Here is a 20,381-nt window from a genome sequence, read left to right on the forward strand (position 1 = left end):
CACTTAGACTGGCAGAAATTAATATCTTGCATTGACATCTTAAAAACAAAGCAATTTGAAGTTGGTCATTATAACAGAGTTTTATATTATTAGTTTTTTATCAATCTCTGTGTATACAAGATTTTTTCTTTTTCATTGCAAATATTTTATTTATTTTCCTTTCCAATAAAAGGTGTAAAGAATGCAGATATCAATGAACTCAAAGAGATTGCCTCTGAGCCTGACAGCACACATGTCTACAACGTGGCTGACTTTAACTTCATGCATACCATTGTGGAAGGTCTTACCAGAACAGTGTGCTCACGAGTAGAGGAGCAGGAAAAGGAAATCAAAGGTAAACAGAAACAAAATTTAATGTAACTTATGATGAACTTAGAGCTGCAAATCAAATACCTGCAGTTCTAAGCTGGCTTTTGGCACTAGACTCATGCTATATATATTCTGTTGCTTCCACTGTCAGGGAAGTTATCTTCCTAGCTATGTTTTGTTCTTGCTTAGATATCTTTGATCTTTTGCTCTCTGTTTTTAGTAGAGGTAAATATTATGGTATTTGGTAGTACAAAAAAAAAGTGCATTCATTCTGCTGTATTTCCAAGTGGTGGGTAAAGAAATCTATTTGTAATACAGAGTTTTGGGGATGAATTAGTTTAACAGCTGCACATGGAATTGTTATGTTTGTGCTGTGCTTTCCATCTCCTAACTTAATGTTTTTACTGTCTCATAAGTACTCAAGTGTTTCAACTATTTAGATTACTTTGTCCCTCCTCTTGATGGTTTTTTTCCTCTTTCTAATTTAATACACAAAAAATATATTTTGGTTCATAAGAAAATATAGCAGCAAAGAAAATTTTTCTTATCTGAAAAAGCCTCCTCTGACTACAATTATTTTGACTGTTCTGAAGAAAAGAACTGGCTACAAAAAAATGTTGCAATTTGCCAGAAGTACAGTTCCACCTGAGGCCTTTCTTTCTGAAAGGTTTCAGTGGATTTTTTGTTTCTATTTATTGGTTTGTGATTCCTTAATAGCACAGAAATGCTGAGTTATTCTCTCTATCTCTCTCTCTCTCATAATATATATGGATAAATGGAATATAATATATATATATATACACATTGAATATAATATATATATATATATATATATACAATATAATATATAGATATATGTAATATATATCAATAAAGAAGGCTCTCTTGAGCAGAAGAAGATGGAAAAACCATGGATAGATGAGACATCTTTGTGGAAAAGAATGATTGCCAGAGAAGATCACTGTTCACTGTGTCTCTTCAGCAGGCTGAAGGCAGTATCAGTTTCCAACCTGCTGAGGAGCACAGGAGATCACAGCTGTATATGTACTTGTATGTTTTTCATGACTGGGAGGAAAGCAACCTGAAAAAAACCCCAGCAGAATGGTCTGGCAATAGTGATGGGAAGAAGGTCAAGAAGGCTTAGTGTTGTATTTTTGTCTTTTTCATATAAAGATTTATGAAAGACCAGGGAGGTTTAGTCCCAGAGAAACTCCTTTTGCAGTACTCATTATTACTTCTTTGTTTCCATTGAAAGTAACCTAAATAAGTGAGCAGTAGCCAATTATTTGATTTTCTGATGGGGGACAATATTTAGAGCTTCAGCAAACATAACAAACCAAGCAATTATTGTACAGAAGGGAATAAAAATTTGTGTTGTCCCCAACCTAGGAACAATTGCTTCTCTTGGGACTCCCTCGGATTTGGTCACATCGGAGGTAACAGCCAGAGGCTTCCGGGTCAGCTGGACTCATGCACCAGGCAAAGTGGAAAAGTACAGGGTGGTGTACTACCCCACTCGAGGAGGACAGCCAGAAGAGGTAATAGCAGCAAAAGATGCCCAGGAGGTTTTAATGCAGGAGGGGCAACTAACGAGACAGGAAATCTGTGGTCCTCTTTTAAATGCACTCTGAAATTTCCCATGAGGGCTCCAGAAAGGAGGTTGGTCACACTGGATGGTGACAAAGGTTAGGTAGTAGCCAGGCTACATGTCTTGTCATACAATTTAAAGTAAATTAAATGCTATAATAATAATTACTTTCAGGGGTTGGGGTGAAGTGCCTGCATTTTTCCTTACCATATATGGTTACTTGAAACAATTCTACTGACACCCCCTGCACCACTCTTTTTACAAGAGCAGAAGAGGTAGGAGGTGATGTTGAGTTCTAAGAAAAAGATATTTATAAAAGGAAGATTGTACATTTTGGGACATCTACAATTGGTCATTGAAGATTTGGAGGGAATTGTTTGTTTGGATGGGACTTCAACATTTTGGAGATGGAAAAAATGCAGTGGAACAAGCTTTTGACTCCGGCTGACAACTTATCAAATTGAATGGAAATGCAGAAGAGCAAAAGGATTTAACTAAGGTTATATTTTGTTTCCTTTTGCACTAGAAACTAGCTTAGGAGGGATATAGATTGATGGAAGTTTGAAGTACTCTTTGTGTGTGTACTAAGGGAATATTTATAATGATATTATATCAAAAAGTGCCATGTATGCATCCTTAAACTGTATCCCATACACTTTATTCAGCTAAGCACTTCCTTTGTTCTGAATGGCTATTTATATCAGATAAGCATTTTGACTATGTATATGGTTGCTGTTTTTTCAGACACTTTACTGTACATAAATGCAGCATGAACTGAACTTTAGTACACTGTAAAAATCGCCTGAAAGAGGAATTGATTAATTTTATGGTGATATAGTTTGTTTGCTTTATGCATATTTAGTTAAATTTTCTTTTAAACAGGTCGTGGTAGATGGAAGTGAATCAACAGCAGTTCTGAAAAACCTGATGTCTTTAACTGAGTACCAGATAGCTGTATTTGCTATCTACTCCAATGCTGCCAGTGAGGGCCTCCGTGGAACAGAAACCACACGTGAGTATCCTTAGTGTGCTTGTTGCAGATTTGACTAGTCAGATTTGATTAGTCAGACTGTACAGGCATTAGTCTTTTTCAGAAGAGACAGAAAGCAGTCTTTTTCAATTTACCTTATTTTAGTGCATTTGCCTTAAATTAAATTTTGTTTTAATGATTCTGGGCTAAGCTCCTAAGTCCGAATGCTCTGTGGATATTTAAACACTGAGAAAGGTTTTATCTCTGGGCTGAACTTTGAAGTCGGTTGTACTGAACCCTAAATTAGAACATTCCTGTGTTTTGGGTGTGGAGCCAAGTTTTACAAACTAGATTTGTAGCTGGAGATGATCTGATGAGTGGAGATTTAGGTGGGACCTGGAATACCTGCATGTGATTCCCACCAGTGCCAAAGATTGCAAGGTAACTCTGTAAGTTTCTTTCTCAATGGTTTAATTATTTTCTGTCTGTAAAATGATGCCTTGGGATATTGTAAGACTTAATACATTTACAGTTTAATATATTTGCATACAAAGTGCAGGGGTTTTTTTAGTAAATATGAAAATATTAGGAAAGGAGGTAAAGAGTAACTTTATAGTTCAGACTAGGAGACAAGAAGTCCATATGTGGTATATCAATAGCTGATATGTGCTGAAAGAACAGAGCAGCAGGGCTCAAGAAAACGATAGGATTTCTATAGTGCTTTACCACCTTCCTGACCCAAGTGATCAAAGAGCCAGTGCTCTGCTGCAGATCATACACAGAAACAAGGAAGAGCTGATGGTGGAGAAGGAGATCACATCCTACCAGCTCAGGAAAGGTCCCTACTGGCCAGTTGGTAACCAGCTGGCTGGAGGCTTGCAGGGATAATCAAGAAGCTTGCAACAGAATGCAGACATCAAAAAGAAATGTATAAGAGGCAAATGACCCAGGAGAAGTATAAAGCTGCTGTCTAATATTGCAGGGGTAAGTTTAGAAAAGCCAAGACCAACCTGGAGCTGAATCTGGCAAGGAATGTGAAGAGGAAAACAAGTTTAACTTTATGCATTTCAAAAAAGGGAAGTGCAGAGTCCTGACCCTTGTGAGTGCCAGCCCCATGTGTCACTACACACTGAGGGAGGAAAGGGAGCTCTGCAGAGAAGGACCTGGGGGTTCTGGTAAACAACAAACTGACTGTGAACCAGCAGAGCACCCTTGTCACAAAGGCCAAGAGCCTCCTGGATTGCATTAGGAAATGATTGCCAGCAGATTTATGGAGCTGATGATTCCTGCCCTCTGCTCAGCACTGATGAGGCCACACCTGGCTGCCTGGTCTTGTGCTGGGTACCCCCAACACAAGAGAGATGTGAACTTCATGTAGTGACTTCAAGTGAAGGGCTGTAAAGATGATTAAGGGCTTGGCACATCTTTCCTAAGAGTCTGAGGCAACTGGACTGCTCAGCCTGGAGAAGAGAAGGCTCAGGTGATCTTGTCAATATGTCAAATCCCTGATGTGAGGAAGTGCAGAAGAGGAGTGAGCCAGACTTTTCTCAGTGGTGCTTATAAGCAGGAAAAAAGCCAACAGACACAAATTAAAAGCCCATGAAATTAAATTTAAACAGAAGAGGAGACAGTTTTATTGTAATGGTGGTCAAACACTGGAATAAGTTGTCCAGAGAGGTTGTGAAGTCTGCATCTCTGGACATATTTCAAGCCCAACTGGACAAGGTTCTAAGCAACCTGCTTTATCTGAACCTGACTGAATAGGGAAGTTAATTAGGCCAGATGACCTCAAGAGATGCCTTTCATCCTCGGTGGTTCTTTGATTCTGTGTCAGTGCTAATCTTCTCAATCTGAAAACAAAATAGAATCATATAAGGTTATTTTAGACTTTTCTTTTAGTCTCAGTCCCCCCAAATGTCATCTCCTGCCATGTTATACCCCATGAGGCAGTGTTAGGACCTGTTTAATTTATTGAAGCTTACAGAACAGTCACATACTGAGCCAACAGGATTGTTCTGTATTGCACCTGGTATTCCTTTGAAGTCACCCAGTCAAGTTCTGACGGAGCCCAGCCCTGCTGGCTTTCAGAGATTTGATCAGATCACACCCCAGGGTCATGCAGCATCAAGTATTTTATACAGCTGTCTTTGATAGTGTGTTGGAAGTAATAGTCTGACATGTGCAAGAGTTAATCACTCCACATGCTAAAAATACCTGCAATTTTAAAGTTTGGGTTTTTTTACTATTCTAATGGAAAATTATGGAAAATTTTAGTTTACATTCCTGCCTGTGTGAGAGATACTGACTGATTAAAATAGTCACCAATTGCATTCGTTTATCTAGACCACTGGAACAGGTATGTGAAATCTAAACAGAAGATGCGTAATGTAGGGATAAGTAGAAAGTTTTGTGATTTCATAGTCACTTTTAAATTGAAATAAATATGAAATTCATTCACATATTAATTTGCTAGAAATATGTTTTTACCTGGTTTAGTCTATTCCAGGTGGATTGGTTTATTCCATATTCCAGGTGGATTAGTTTATTCCAGCTGGTTTTAGTTGGTTTAATTTATCCTTATGTTACCTGAATATTAGGATAGTCTGGTAACTGTCCAAGATGCAAACCAGCACTATCTACTTTATATTTATATTTGAGATTCTGAGCTCTTTGGCTGAAAATTCTGCCAGAAAACACCACATTTTATTTCCAGTCACCTCTTTGTCAGGTTTTATATATATTGTCAGAGTATCTACCAGTTCCTGTTGAGAGTGAAAATGCAAGTTGTAAGTTGCAGTTGGAGGACACTTTTCCTGAAGTATTTTAGAATCAAAATAAGGGGAAGAACAGGTGATGGATACTCTATGGCCCTGTGGCAGTTTGAATAGCAATGAGACAATGTGGTGCAAGGTGGCTTCAGGACATCTCAACATGTAATTTGTTGCTGTGGGTATCAGAAGTGTGAGTGGAGCTCTGAGCAAGGAGAATGAAGTACATTTGAAAATGTTCATGGGTAGTTTCTCCCTGTAATTAGAGAAATTGTGAGAATTCATGGGAGCATCAATCAATACAAGAACAAGGGTTTAAGTAGGATGGAGGTATGTTGAAAAAGGTTTGGAGGGGTAGGTGGGGTAACCTGGAAGTGGAATCCTCAAGAGAAACCTGGGTTGAGGTTTTGCCACTGTTTTCAGCCAGGAATGACAAACTGAGTGAACAGCCTCAATCCACAGGAAAGGATGAGGCTGGCATGGTTCTGTTAGAGCTCTGTTAGACCTTGTTGAACATAATGTAAGAGACGTACTTGGAGATACCAACTTGACAAGGTGCAGCTTCTGCTTGGACAAGGAGTCCAGAGAAGCTCTGTGACTGAAATTAGAATTTGCTCCTGAATATTTGTGAGCAGGTCAGATTCTTCAGAATTTCAAATAGAAAAGGTTTTGTAGCAGTCAGCAATTGCCTTCTGTTCTTTCAGACCATTCCAGTCATTCTGGAGACTATTCTCAATGTATAAATTCCAAAGGAGAAGTCAAAGTTCCTTCATATCTCGCCATATTCATGCCTGAATATTTCTCCATATTCATGTCTGAATATTTTGGTGGGATTCTTCAGTGATGTACCAGCAGTGGAGAGGCCATGGGATGTTATTCTGTGAGAGGAATAAAGTGAGGACAACCAGGAAAGTGCAAAATACTACTCTAAAGAGTTACAGAAATGCAAAGAAGCATTTGGAAACTCAGATTGATACTGTGTTCTAGTATCCATGCCTTAAATTCCCAAGTGAATATCCTAATATTGTTTTGCCTTAAATTCCCAAGTGAATATCCTAATATTGTTTGATTTTCACTCAACTTATTCTCCCTCGCCAGGGTAGCATTTGCCATGATTTGCAATGGATGACCATACTCATATTTGCATAATCCCACTGATACAGGCCTTGGTGCCAGTTTGGAGAGTCCAGGCCTTGAACAGGCAACAGTTTACAGCCAAAATCTTTTGATCTGTGCAGTGTGCTCATCCAGAGTTTTTCTAGGGCCTGTCACAGCCACACTCTGGTTTTGGAACTACTCCCTGGAAGAGCCACCCTTTAAAACTGCTACTGGTTCCTAATAGCAACCATGCTGAAATGCTTTGTGAGGCATAAATCTGCCCTGGCACTGGAATTGGTTTGAGTTAGCATTTCCTTGTTTCTCTGATTCTGAGTTCTTTTATCCACCAATTAGATCTTATTTGTAGGATACAGACAGCACTCCATGCTTGGAGACAGCTATATTCCTATGTGTTTCCTGGGGTAAACCAAACTGTTTGAAGAATAGCTGGCTGTTCAAGGGAGAGAACTGAAGTGTCTTCTCTTGCTCCACTGCAGTTGCCTTGCCCATGGCCTCGGATCTGCAGCTGTATGATGTGTCCCAGAGCAGCATGAGGGTGAGGTGGAAGGGGGTCCTGGGTGCCACAGGGTACATGATCCTCTATGCTCCCCTCACAGAAGGATTGGCAGCAGATGAGAAGGAGGTGATGTATTGTGCTTTCATCTGAATAGCAGTTAATAAAAAAAAATATAAAAGAATCAGTTTTTTAAAGAACAAACTAGTACATGTTTTTTAACCTCCAATATGATCAGCAAATACTTGAGTTTTTTTCCATGACTTGCTTAAGTATTGTATGTGTCACAAGCTATGAATAAAGTGCAAGTGCCAGTTGGTTATTTCTATGTCATTGTCATTAAAATGCAACAAATTTAACTGAATTTAAGTGACTCTTTTGTAATTTTATAAAGAGTGATATTGTATCATCATATAGAACTAACACTCAAAGAAAAAAATCAAGTAAAACTAAGATATCTCCTAGTCAGCAGAAAAATATGAAGTTTATTAAAGTCCTCATAAGGACTTTTAAGTAAAATTTGTAGGTCTGAAACAAAACTGTCATTGGTTTTCTTTTCATTCTGTTCAATCTTTAAATGTAAAGAGAACATCTTTCATCAAAAGTGATTTTAGAAGACATTCTTTCAAAGGAAAAGAAGGGGGGGATAAGGTAAAGTCTAGTGTTCTGTCACTAACATATAAAATCAATGGAACTTTGGTCTAAAATTTTAAAATTTCTACACTCAAGTTTATATATGTATAATAAAGGTTATTTACAATATCAGTGTTCAAGCAAGAACACTATAAAGCATGCAGGGGCATGTGAGCTTGTGAAGGGGGCATGAAGCTGCTGAAAGCCAGCACAGACTTGTGCTCACTGCCAAAGCAGTGCCTTTGAACATATAATTCTGTTAAAAGTGGGGCCTCCCTGAGAACTGGCTGCTTCAGGAGGACTGAGCTTTACCCCAAAGAAAAAAGGGCAGTTCATGTTAATGTGGGTATATTATTCCACAAATAGGTGGAAAAGGAAAATGATACAAATAGCAACAAATCTGAGCCTCAGTGTGCATAGAAATCAACTCCTCCAATGAGTGATGTGATTTTCAGATTTGTGACTGAAGATGAACCAAAGTGTAGATGGGAATGGGAATAAGAAAAGGTAGATGGGAAAAGGCCTTAGTAGCTGCTCATTCTGGAGAGGCATATTTATCATTGCTAATGTGATTAGTCACTTTTAAAGTCCTTTTACCTGTGTGTTGGCTTATGGCTTTTTGAAAGTTTTAATCTTTTAATAATTGTGCAAAATCCCAAAACCTTGGGCAAAGCACTGCAGGCAGTGTCAGACAAATGCTCGGTAGAATATTTGATCATATATCTAATTTCAAGATATGAAATTAGATATATGTGTTTAACTGGTATTATTCCTCATTGTAAACTAATTCAGAAATAATGTATCTTTTTTCATTCATGGTGTTTTTAGATAAAAATTGGGGAGACCTCAACAGATCTTGAACTGGATGGACTGTTGCCAAATACAGAATATACAGTCACAGTTTATGCCATGTTTGGAGAAGAAGCTAGTGATCCCCTCACAGGACAAGAAACTACATGTAGGTAGCTCAAATCTATATTCACTTCTGTGTTAACAAAACTTCAGAATGTTCTTTGCACATACTGAAGCAAACATCTGATTATCTGATTTGAGCAATTGGGTAAGGTCTTTACATAAGTTTCTCACTGTGGATACTCAATTTACAGAGAATGAGGATTTCTACAAACCAGCTTGTTTTTGCAACAGGATTGTGAACTTGTCTCTCTCAGTGGTAGTGTTGCTATGGATGCCCCCAGTGATCTTTGTTAAATTCCTGACAGTTTTCTGAACTTGCTGAAGGTGAATGAAGATCACCATATAGACCATTCTGGTGAAAACAGAAACATGCTCTGTTTAGCCTCCTCTAGCTAGAAAACCAGGTGTGTGTGTGTGTGTGTGTGAGCCTGCTCATATGGAGAAAGTCATTCCTCTGGCTCAGTAGTAGTACAGACAGAAAAGAAGCAAAGAGAAGATTTCTGTCCAACCCCTGCTGCGCAACATCTGGTAAATGGAGGGTTGGAAAGTGCCTGTGCACTCATGATAGATGGTGTGTTTTTAATAAGCTGCAAGGATTTTGCCAGCTAAATTCTGTCCTCTGCAAACTACACAGACTGCATGTCAGCTCTCTAAATAGCTCCTGCCTTTGGAAGACAAAGGAATTGAAAATAAGTAATTTTGCTTCTGGGACATTTCTGGGACCGAGTTCAGTGACATCTCTATTGCTCCCAGCAGGGGAGTGAGTGAATCCTCTTATTTTGTGCTCCTGGCATGAGTAATCCAGTCAGGGTGAAAGTGACTTACATTTAATAAGTGACAGAAGTTCAGGCATGTGAATGCTAGGGAAAATAAACCCCAGAGCAATTCCTTGTAAGGTCAGCAAGCAATAGTGGAAAAAGTTCTAGGAATGGTGTTTGCTGGGTCTCCTCTAGGAGGACAGTTGTGGACAGACAAGTTCCAATATCAAACTACTGCAACTTGGACATGTTTGTCAACTTGAAATGAGTGTGGAAGATTCCCAAAAAAGAGAATCAAATCTTTGGCTCCTTATCCCTCCCTACCTTTCTCTGTCTCTTTATGCCTCATTCCTCATCTTGCACAGCCCCCCGCCAAACCCCCGCCTGTATCTCTCACCCTGGCCTTTGGCCAATATCTACCCAGTATCAGATTTTCATTTCTCCTAAACAGTAGTTTATGTAGTTTTTGGCTGTGCCAGCTTCTATTCACTTCATACCACATGGAGAATCTTGGAGAATGTAGAGCTCTAAAGCTGGCTAACACATTGGATGGAAGATCACATACAAATTCCAGATACATTGGCACAAGCTGAGCTTTCATGACCACTGTCTGATCACAGAAGGTTGTAACGTGTTAGTTAGCCCATCATCACTACTGCTGCTACTAGACCAGAATAAAAAAGAAACCCTCACTTCTCTGCAGCCTTTCATTTCTTTTTAGGATGGCACAATGCAGCCATCTCTGGTCTATAGGACTGAAGGAAGGATCCTGTCATGCAGCTATTCAAATAAGCCCTCTGCTAGCAGGCTTAGATGAATGAAGCAGTGGGGCAATCTGGGAGGCAGAAAGATCCTTGTGATCATGCCTGTCCCACATTGTTAATTGTTGGTGTTTAACAGTAATGCATTACCCATTCAGAATCTGATTTAAGCTTCTTTTTTTTTCTTCTTTCTTTTTTCCTTTTTTTTTTTCCCTTTTTTTCCCTTTTTTTTTCTTCCAGTGTGATTTTTTCTGGCTTATAATTAATGAGTAGGCTACCTGGTATTTTCTTCCTGCAGCATATATCTGCCTGAAGAGTGATCTGCCAAATTTGCTGTAGTATTAGGTGTATTTTCTAATAATCTATGGTTAGTAAATAATATTCTACTCATTGCATCATCTTGGTTACTGTAGCAAAATCTTCCCTATGCCAAACAGTGACATGGTCAGCAAGCTCATTCTAGGGTGTAGTTTCATTTTGGGGCCAGGATTCATCCAAGACTCACTGTAAATATCACGTAAGTCTGGCACCAGGACTGCCTGTGTGGTTGAGAGCAGTGCTGTCAGGAGGTTGGTTCCAAGAGGAAGGAGCTGAGACTGACACATTTTGTTGTATGACCTGGATGGTGGAATGAAGTGCATTTCATGACTGACAGAAAGTGGAGAGAAAGCCAGCACGTGAACCTCCCTTGACCAGACTCAGAGGAATATGCTGAATGCCAGAATGTGTGGCAAAGCCATCTACTACAGTTCCAGTGTGCTCCCGTCTTCTCTCTTCTCAGAGCCAAGCTGACTTCACTGTTCCTAAGCTGGTTGCAGATTCTGCATTGATAAATGGCCTGGCTAGAGATCTCACAGAATATATGAGGCCTTTAAAATCTTTGCTTTTTCCCAGGTGCTATTGTGTGGGGAAAGCAGCTTCTGAAGTGCTGATATTTATCTGTCCACGTGGACTGGTGGGGAGTGTGTGTGTGAAGGCAGGATGGATGGAGAAAGGTTTTAACATTCAGAGGAAAGTAGCAGATGTTGGACTAATACAGAACCTACTGCTGAGAGTAACAGACAGCACAAATTTCTTTCTGTGGTGTGACAGAGAAGTGGATGTAATCTGAGTCTGTCTCTTGCATGACCTCATTTTCCTTCAGCTTGTGACAGTCAAGGAATATATAGAATAAAAGTAAGACTTTAACTGGGACTGTTGTTGGGAAACAGCTAAGGTTTCCTAACAGAAAGGGTAGGCAGACATAAAAGTAGCATCTTTGGACATTTTCTCAGCTGGTTATGCTTTCTGGAAAAACTTTCCCTTATATCAAGGTGTTTCAGGATTCAGAAGGTTTTTTGCCCAAATTCTACTGTCATGAAGTATTTTTGCTGGGATACACATGAAAACCAAATGTGTATAGGATGAAGTACTAGCTGGCTTAAATTAATTCACAAATACAACCCAAAATCTATTGCAAGTGTTCTGTAGGCTAGATCTTGCTGTGATATCTGCAGTGAACAACATCATAACCTATTTATTTTTCAGTATCAGTTGAGATACATTTAGAAAATCTGGAAGTTCTGTTTAATTAAAAAGCAAAGCCCTTTTACCTGCCTTTAAGTACTTTTGTAGCTCCATTGATATAGGCCTTTGAATAGAAAGACTGGTGATATAAAATTTTGAATGGAAAACATACTATTTATTATTAAGAAACTGTGAAAAATTTCACAGCTAAAACTTGGGATCACTTTCATGGTTTTACCTCTTTTCTTTTCAAGTGCCTTTAAGTCCACCAGCAAACTTGAAATTTTCTGATGTTGGACACAATAGTGCTAAGCTGTCATGGGATCCTGCTTCCAAAAACGTAAATGGCTATCGCATCATGTACGTTAAAACAGACGGGACAGAAACCAACGAGGTAAATTTTAGCAACACTTTTCCTTTAACCAGTCTCAAACCTTCCCAAACTTCTGTAATTAGTAGGGATAATGTTTATAAACAAAAGCTACTATGCAAGCTCTAAAAAAAGATTTGCAAGAGAATTTGGAAACTTGGTGTAAATAAGAGTTTGCTTAATGTTGGATGTTTGTGTGGGGGAGAGTACTCTGAGCAGCTGGGGGCGCATAAACTGAGGGAGACCAGGGGATAGTGGTTTGCTAGGAGCAGGATCTTGACTAAATGTATAGAATGGAAATTTTTATTATTTATTCAGTTCAGATAATAAGACTTTTGATGGATCACATATCATGGACTCAAGCTCATTCAAAAAGACCATCTGAAGGCTTTGCCACATTTTCTCGAAATGTATTGCTTTAATTCTATATTGAGACTTGCTAGAAAAAGGATTTGGCTTTAACAAAGTGCTAAGGCAATACCAAGATGTTCTAACTTAGACTCTTACATTTAATAATTTGCAATATTTATTTCTGCCTTGTTACCAAGGGTGCATTATAATACCTTTTAGCAGCATGAATTCTGTGATAGAATGCAAAATGGGATGGAATGATTCATACTGAAATATTATTTTTTTTTAAATACACATTTAAAAATGGGTATGATTGGGTTTGATTATTAAAGTGGGTTTGATTATTAAAACAGTCCAGGTCCCTTAGGAAATAAGTTGTCATGGAGAACTTGGCCCTCGAGAAAAAGAAGTCTTTAATGGTAGTTATCTGTAATTATGTTTCTTCTGGGACATATCTGGCCTTTCATCTGTGTAAAGTGGAATATTTGTATTGAACCTGAAGAAACTGCTCTCAGCTTTAGAGGGGAGCATACCTATGCAATGTTTTGTTTCTTTGTTCTATGCTAGGTCCCTTAAAATTTAAATTAGAAATCATTTGACTTCTTCCCATTGATTACCCTTAATACAGATAATATGCCGGACTGTACTGGTGACAGTGGTATTTGAACATCTCAGGCTCATTGTAGTACACTTTGTAATGTGAGTGAATGTTCAGTTCACTTTTCCTTTGTTCAAAGAACAGGTGGCATGTTCTTGTTTGCTCTGCACTGGTAGCATTTTCCCTGTGGTGCTGAGCTAATGTGGCACTCAATAGTTGGACTGATAAATTGTTTATACAGCTTTGAGTTTTATGTCCCTGGCAAAGTCACTTAACTGCAGCCTGGAGAGAGACCAGACAAAACTCTCATCTGTCTCTTGACAAATGTTAAACATAAGGGTTTTATGCAGTGATTGTCCATGACAAGAGGTTAGGTTTAGCAGCACAAAAAGCTTCTTCCCCTTCTGGGTTCCTGAACATGCAGTGCTGATGTTAGCTGAACAGCTGGGCTTACCAAGGCTGAATTCTCTTTTTTCATGGTTTGCCATGAATACAAAATTCTCATTTTTTGTAATTTTTCTATTATAACTAGTTTTGTCAGCTTTGATGGACCTGAGTTTATACTTGTTCATAGTTTCACTGAATTTCTCTTCTTATTGCATGACATTCTCCTTGTGTATCATTATTACCCAGAAGAATGTCACACACTGATAATTGTATGGTCAATATCTACTGAATTGTATTGTATGGTCAATATCTACTGAAAATCATGCTTTCTCTAGGTGGAAGTTGGTCGTGTTTCAACCCATACTCTGAAAAGTTTGGCACCCCTTACAGAGTATACTGTTGCTCTTTTCTCCCAGTATGATGAGGGACAATCTGAACCACTTACTGGCAGCTTTACCACAAGTAAGTATTGCTGAACTTCTGAAGGCCTTCCAAGAAGAAATTTTATACTTTCTTATGTTACTGGAAAGTAAGATTAGTTACAGCAAAGGTCTCTGGCTGTGAATTCAAATATATGGAATGCTTTCTGTTATTTTCATTGCTACTCTTGGCTTCTTTGCTCCCTTACTATGGGGCCAGTTGCCTCTTTACTCACATGAGTAATCTCTTGACATCATGAAAACATCTCCACAGCTTTCTGAAGCATTATTCAGTGTGATGGCATTTGTACCTCCAGATGAAGTGTGATGAGTTTTGAATCATACATTTAACCACTAAAATATCCAGGCACTAGGGGATAGAAATTTATATACATACAGAGGAACTACATCAAAAGGAGAATACATACGACATTCAAAGTTCCTGCAGTTTGTTTAACACAGTTATAGTTTCTGTAACTGTAGGTCTGCATTAAACAAATGGCTGATGACACATATCAATGCTTTCCAACAACAATGGGAAAAGAAAGGACGAAGGAGAGGAAAGAGAAAGATGAGGTGGAAGAGGAAGGGAGAACATACATGTATGGAGCAAGATCTTGACACATGCAAAGTGCAAATGGAAATGTACACAGTGACTGGAAAAGGCAGAGACTGGGACTTGGCTTTGAGGTACAAGAAAGAGCCTGGTGAACAGAGCTCTGAGCAAAGGAGATGGACTTAGGGTTTCATGCAGCTCCTTCAGTGAAAGAGAGGATAAGGAGGCCTGTCCAGTTAGAATGAAGAGTCTATTCCCTTCCCTGAACTACAGAACTACTTCTCTAAGAACAAATAAGTGGGCAAAGAATTCTGTAGTGCCTTTGGTAACTACCTCCCATGTTATACTCCTTTAAGAAACTGCAAGTAAAGTGGTGTGTGCCTGATATTGCCATCTATGGAAGTGTCAGAGCATAATTCACTCTCACTTTTTTTGTGTGTAATATTTTCCAGAAAGAGTTCCAACTCCCCAGCATTTGGAAATTGATGAAGTATCCACAGATAGTTTCCGGGTCAGCTGGAAGCCCACCTCATCAGATATTGCTTTTTACAGATTGGCATGGATTCCTTTGGATGGGGGGGAGTCTGAGGAGGTAAGTTGCCTTGACATCCTGAGGGGTGAAAAGGAGGGAGAATTCCATTCTGAGGACAACTATGCAGCAATGTTTGCTAATTAAATATGGCAAATTGACTTACAGAAAAATCTGCCCCACTGCAAAGCTCTCTAAACAAAAATCAAACCAATATTCCAGTTTTGCTTTGAAGAGAAAGTAGGGAAAGAAGAGGTATTTTGTGACTAGTCAATCTAATTTGTAATGTGCCAACAGCCTTAGAACTAGCATTGTTGTTTGGGGCCACTTCAGTTTTTAGAGGTTCATGTTCTTCACTTTGATGTGAAGATGGTAGCTGAGCCAGAGTGGTGATATCCTCAGGTAAAGCTCCAAGTTTGTCTAACGTGCTGGGCACAGTAAAATTGCCTCTGAAGCCTTATTAGGTAAAATTACAAAGGGAAAAGTGTACAGTGTATAGTTAATTTATTAGATTGTTCATCTATTCATCTTTATGTTTTCTCTTTTTTCCCTCTCATGCTGTATTTTTTGCATTAAGCCCTTGTACATCTTTTCCATAGTACCCTTTCCATCAGTCTAAATTTTAAAATTATTTTCATCCCTTTAGCTTTTACTTTTTAATTTTATTTTTCGAAGTAGAAAGACAGACACTTTCTCTCCTTTCCCAAATTTTCATAGTCTGTCTCATTTCCTCTTTTTCTTTATTTATTAACTCATTATTTTGGCCTCTTTTGTACTTCTCAGTCTTTAGTGACTCTCAAACATCTTTCTCTCTTGGCATCAGCAGTGTGTGCGGAGGCCACATCTGCAAACTGTTTATCTGGGTACAGAACTCGGGGGAAAAATGACATTTCACACCTGGCCCTAGGTTTCATGCAATATTTTGTCATCCATTAGGGCAGAAAGAGTCATTATAGCTTAGGTTATGCATCATTTTTTCTGTAAATTTAGCTTAGCCTGATTCTTTTCCTCTCTTTCACCTAGTAAGAGGTAGTCATGCAAGAAAGAGAGAAATGAGAGGTGTGAGCAGGGAAAAGAAGGAGTTGGCAGATGAGTGAGTAGACACAGGTCATCCACGAGCAGTTTCTTCTGCAGTAGATGAACTCATTTGTTTCTATTTCAGTTCCAGGGAGTAGCTGCCAGGGAAAGCCCTCAAGTCACATTTTTAAGTGAGATTTGAAATATCTGTATTCTTCCAGTGTGAGAATAAATTATCAAGAACTATTTGAACTGCTAAGGTTCTACTTGTTCACTGTATTCACAAAGAACTGCTGGAGGCTATAATACTTTAGAATGCTGAAATATTAAAGATGCCCTAGCTGCTTTCTGTTCTCCTTGCATGAACTCTCTAATGGGGTCAGGCCTAGGATAGCACAATACCTCCAGGCTGTTGCCTCTTTAAGCTTCTTTCCCAGCTAAGTGATCAGTCATGCAAACAAAGGACATGCAATCCCTCCTTCTTTCTCCCAAGACCCAGCTTGCCAATTAGCTGAGAGGGGTCAGGGGACAGTGGTTAATCACACACCTCTCATCCCACTCTGCTGAAGGGTGAGGAGAGTGCAGTCAAGTGTTGGCACTAAAAAACCAGAATAAATTTAAGGGGGACCTTTTATTTCTGGCTTAGAGTAGAGAATGCATGCTGTTGTACTCATGTGCTTGTTGCTGCTATTTGTCCTGCCCACTTGAAAGTTCAGCACTTTGTGGTGTTTTTTGTAGCTAGGAGGGGAGGTTGAAGGAAGTGATGCTTCAGAAAGTATGCCAAAGTTACTTGTGACAGAATAATTATGCATTGATATTTTATAATTATTTGATACACAACTAGAGGCACTGGGGAGTTGAAAAGAAAGGCGCTGCATGCACCTACTTAGTATACAGCTAGATTGACTCAAAGCTTATTCCTGAAATTTTCCAAGAAAATCTGTGCCAGAAAGTGTGCAGCATGGGATGCCTGATTCATTACTTGATAGTAGTAGAAGGCATGGCCCCAATTTATTTCTTTCTGTTTTTCTTTTTGTATTTGAGTTCAGAAGATCTGTGATTGTGCTATGGTCCTTTTTCCCCAGGACCAACTCAGGAAACTCCTGTGGTGGTTAAAAAAATGAAGTGTGATTCACTATTTCTGCAAAGCTCTGTGGCAGATTTTACACAGGACGTATCTATTGTTTGATTTCCACTATAAGTCCTACTTTGATGTTGAGTATGCAGGGACCACCTTTCAAAACTTGTCAGTGTTAACCCAGAGAAAGGTTGTTTTATTGTAGTTTGTGTAACCTGAAAACTATTCCCAAAACTGGCCAGTCCATTTCACCAGAATTACTGCTCAGGCTCCTGTACCTTCTGTTTTATTGTCCCTTTTGTTCCAGCTCCTCCCCATCTGGTTATTATCCTTTCCAATAAAATAAATGAAACACACAAAAATCTGAAGTGAAACCTACTTACAGTTTACATTGCATGTCAATCTTCTGCTGCTGTCACAGCTAGAAGTGAGGAAAATGACTATTTAAAACTCCAAACCATATAGGAAACTAATCATCAGCACATCTCTCCTAATCCTCAAGTCTGAAGCACGTGTTCTTTCAAGTTCCATTCAGAAGTGTGGAACCATAACAGAGATTACAGTTCTGATATTGAAACAGATTTAAGGCAGGGAAGATACTGAATGCATTTGTCATAACAATGTTTGAATAGTAGAAATACAAATAAATGGAAGTTAATCTATCCTGTTATGTTGTTTTATTAATAAATGTTTTGAATGGTAGTGATTCAAAAAAAAAAGCATATGGTCAGCTTTAGCAATTAAATAGCTTTTGGGGAAAACGTCATACTATACATTTTAAATATTCTTAAGTGTTTTTTCCAGATGTACTCTGTGGTAGTAATAAATTTTTGGGCAGAACTGAGTATAGATTTAATTTATTTTAAAGGAAAATCTATTTTCATTCTTTCATTGTAGTCAATTACTGTAAAATAATCAGATGCTGAACTGATATTCTTCAATCTTGCTGTTTAACTTAGGTGGTCATAAATGGAGATGCAGACAGTCATGTTATAGAGGGTCTGTTGCCTGACACAGAATATGAAGTTTCTCTGCTGGCAGTTTTTAATGATGAAAGTGAAAGCGAAGTTGTTGCTATTCTTGGAGCTACGTGTAAGAAAAACTCTTGATTGTAATTAAAAAAATGTTTAAATTATTTACATTTGAGGCACCTACCTTATATATGAAACATGGTTCATCTTGGGTAGCTATAATATTGAAGAATGTGGTGGTTTAGCACCAGGGCTTTCCTGACTAGTTTTTGTTTTTCCTATTTAATATTATGTGATAGATCACATTGAATCCAAATAGTAGTTTGGCTCCTTTTCTGAGCCTGTGGTATTAATAACCTTTGGGTTTGGGTAGATATTCTTCCATCCTACATTTTAATATTTAGGCTTTGAAACAGGTTCCTTATGAGAAGGTACATTAGATTTTGGAAGGGATGTGTGTTAAATGTTTTAAAGTTAAAAATTTACAGGAACTTAATTTGTTGGGCATTTTCAATATACTCTTTTTTATTTATGTAATTTATAGTCATTAGAGGTGAACTCATTCTTGGCTTAAATAATGGTCCAAAAAGCTTACGCAGGCCTCCAGTGGCATTGACATGAAAGTGACAAAGATAAAACTTGATAATCATGTCCAGCTTATTTTATAGTTTATTATCAAAACAGTGGCCTGTATTTCAGGAAGATTGCTCTTTTTTATCAATAATTACTTGGATAAGTAAAAAACTTTATTTCTTAGGTGTAAATTCTAAAATTTATTTGTTTTTAGTCATTTAACTGCAGGCTTATTTCTAAATTTTCTGTTAAAGCAAGAAGCCCACACCCATCCAAATGATGCTGATACTTCCCAGCGTTGCTGAATGTCTGGTTTTTACTTGGACAGAAGTAAAACACTCTTAAAAAACGTTCAGTTTAATTAATTTGACAACCTTAACAAATGGTCAAAGTGGAAGTCTATTGTGTATAGTTCAGCCAGAAATTTGTGAAAATATATGCATTCTTATTTGATTATACAGTTTATGATTATGTCTTATCTGCAGATCTAAATGCTAATCCTGCAAATATATGTGCCTAAAGTAAACTAAATGAATAATTCCCTTGTAGTCTCTGAAATGTCTGAAGTGTGTGGGATTCTTGTAGGTGTGAGCACACAGTTTCATTGTCACAGTTAGACATACAAGAAGAATATTGTGACTTCCATGTTTTGTAGAGCTGTTAGTGACTGAGTCCTGTATTTCAGCTGCAAGTGCGACCACAGTGCCCAGCACACTGACCACCACCAGTGCCACAAGCCCTGAGCCCAGCACAGCAGGTGAGCAGAGCAAGTGCCAGCAGTTCAAATGCTGAGTGCAGAGCACTGAGGCACCCCTAGGGCTGGGGCAGAGCTGGGATCCTGCTGAGGATGCTCCTGAAGGGAAGGCAGGTCACTGCTGAGAGGTGCACACTGTGCTGCTCTGCACCCCCTTCTGGGTGTGCCCAGCCTCCTGCACAGGCCTGGCATGGATGAGGAGCCAACCCCTGACTTGGGGTGGGGACTCTGAATGGTACCTGTGGTATTACTTAGGAGCACAGAGACTGATTTGGAAAATTCACCTAGAATTTCTCTTTTCCTCTAAAAATGTGAGCTTGGGAACTCTTCAGAATTTTGTTTAGTTTTGAGTGTTCTCTTTCTTTTCTTGTAATTAGACAATTGCCTTTTAAGGAACAAGATTTCTGGGTTATTTTTCTTCTGTAGCATTCTAGCTTGGATTATTTTAAAGCTCCATGAACTGAGTAAGAAAAACAAAGCAGATGGGATATTATATGTTAATAGAAGTATAGGATAGCTATTCTTTTAATAAGTGCTTACAGTTTTTGTCTTATTAAGCCCAAATATGACTGAGTTACATGGTTTTGCCCAACTGTGGATCTTCAGAGCCACCATGACTTCAGGAGAGCTTGCACTACTTGATGATAATCAGCACAAAGTAAAAATTATATTAAATCTAAAAATATAATTGAGAAAATATCAATTAATATTTCTTGGATTTAGTTTTTAGAACAGGAGTCAGAAACCTTGTTATAGATGATGAAACAACCTCAAGTCTGAGAGTGACATGGGACATTTCTGACTACAGCGCTCAGCAGTTCAGAGTGACCTATCTCACTGCAGAAGGGGACCATGCTGAGGAAGCAGTAAGAATGGTCTGTATGAGTTTTGTTATTGACTTCACAAGCTTCTTTAATAATTGCTAAGAAATGATATCTTCTTATATGACAATTTTGTT

The 20,381-nt window shown here is 38.5% G+C and overlaps 1 protein-coding gene across 6 annotated transcripts in view; it reads left to right on the forward strand.

The window, feature by feature from the left end:
• COL14A1 (collagen type XIV alpha 1 chain) overlaps positions 1 to 20,381 on the forward strand; it is a 114,193-nt gene that overhangs the window by 36,836 nt on the left and 56,976 nt on the right. For all 6 annotated transcript variants that reach the window (XR_011678389.1, XM_071421714.1, XM_071421716.1 and 3 more), the window contains 11 exons: positions 173 to 334; positions 1,699 to 1,847; positions 2,780 to 2,909; positions 7,231 to 7,376; positions 8,709 to 8,838; positions 12,075 to 12,214; positions 13,862 to 13,988; positions 14,954 to 15,093; positions 18,085 to 18,217; positions 19,355 to 19,426; positions 20,147 to 20,298. Coding sequence is in view for 5 of the 6 variants with exons in the window: in XM_071421714.1 (XP_071277815.1) it covers positions 173 to 334; positions 1,699 to 1,847; positions 2,780 to 2,909; positions 7,231 to 7,376; positions 8,709 to 8,838; positions 12,075 to 12,214; positions 13,862 to 13,988; positions 14,954 to 15,093; positions 18,085 to 18,217; positions 19,355 to 19,426; positions 20,147 to 20,298 (1,481 nt within the window). In the remaining variant the exon portion in view is untranslated. The remainder of the gene's footprint in view (positions 1 to 172; positions 335 to 1,698; positions 1,848 to 2,779; positions 2,910 to 7,230; positions 7,377 to 8,708; positions 8,839 to 12,074; positions 12,215 to 13,861; positions 13,989 to 14,953; positions 15,094 to 18,084; positions 18,218 to 19,354; positions 19,427 to 20,146; positions 20,299 to 20,381) is intronic.

Source organism: Agelaius tricolor, unplaced genomic scaffold (assembly GCF_023055355.1).
Source record: "Agelaius tricolor isolate 1412-34295 unplaced genomic scaffold, bAgeTri1.0.p SCAF_2, whole genome shotgun sequence".
NCBI lineage: Eukaryota > Metazoa > Chordata > Aves > Passeriformes > Icteridae > Agelaius > Agelaius tricolor.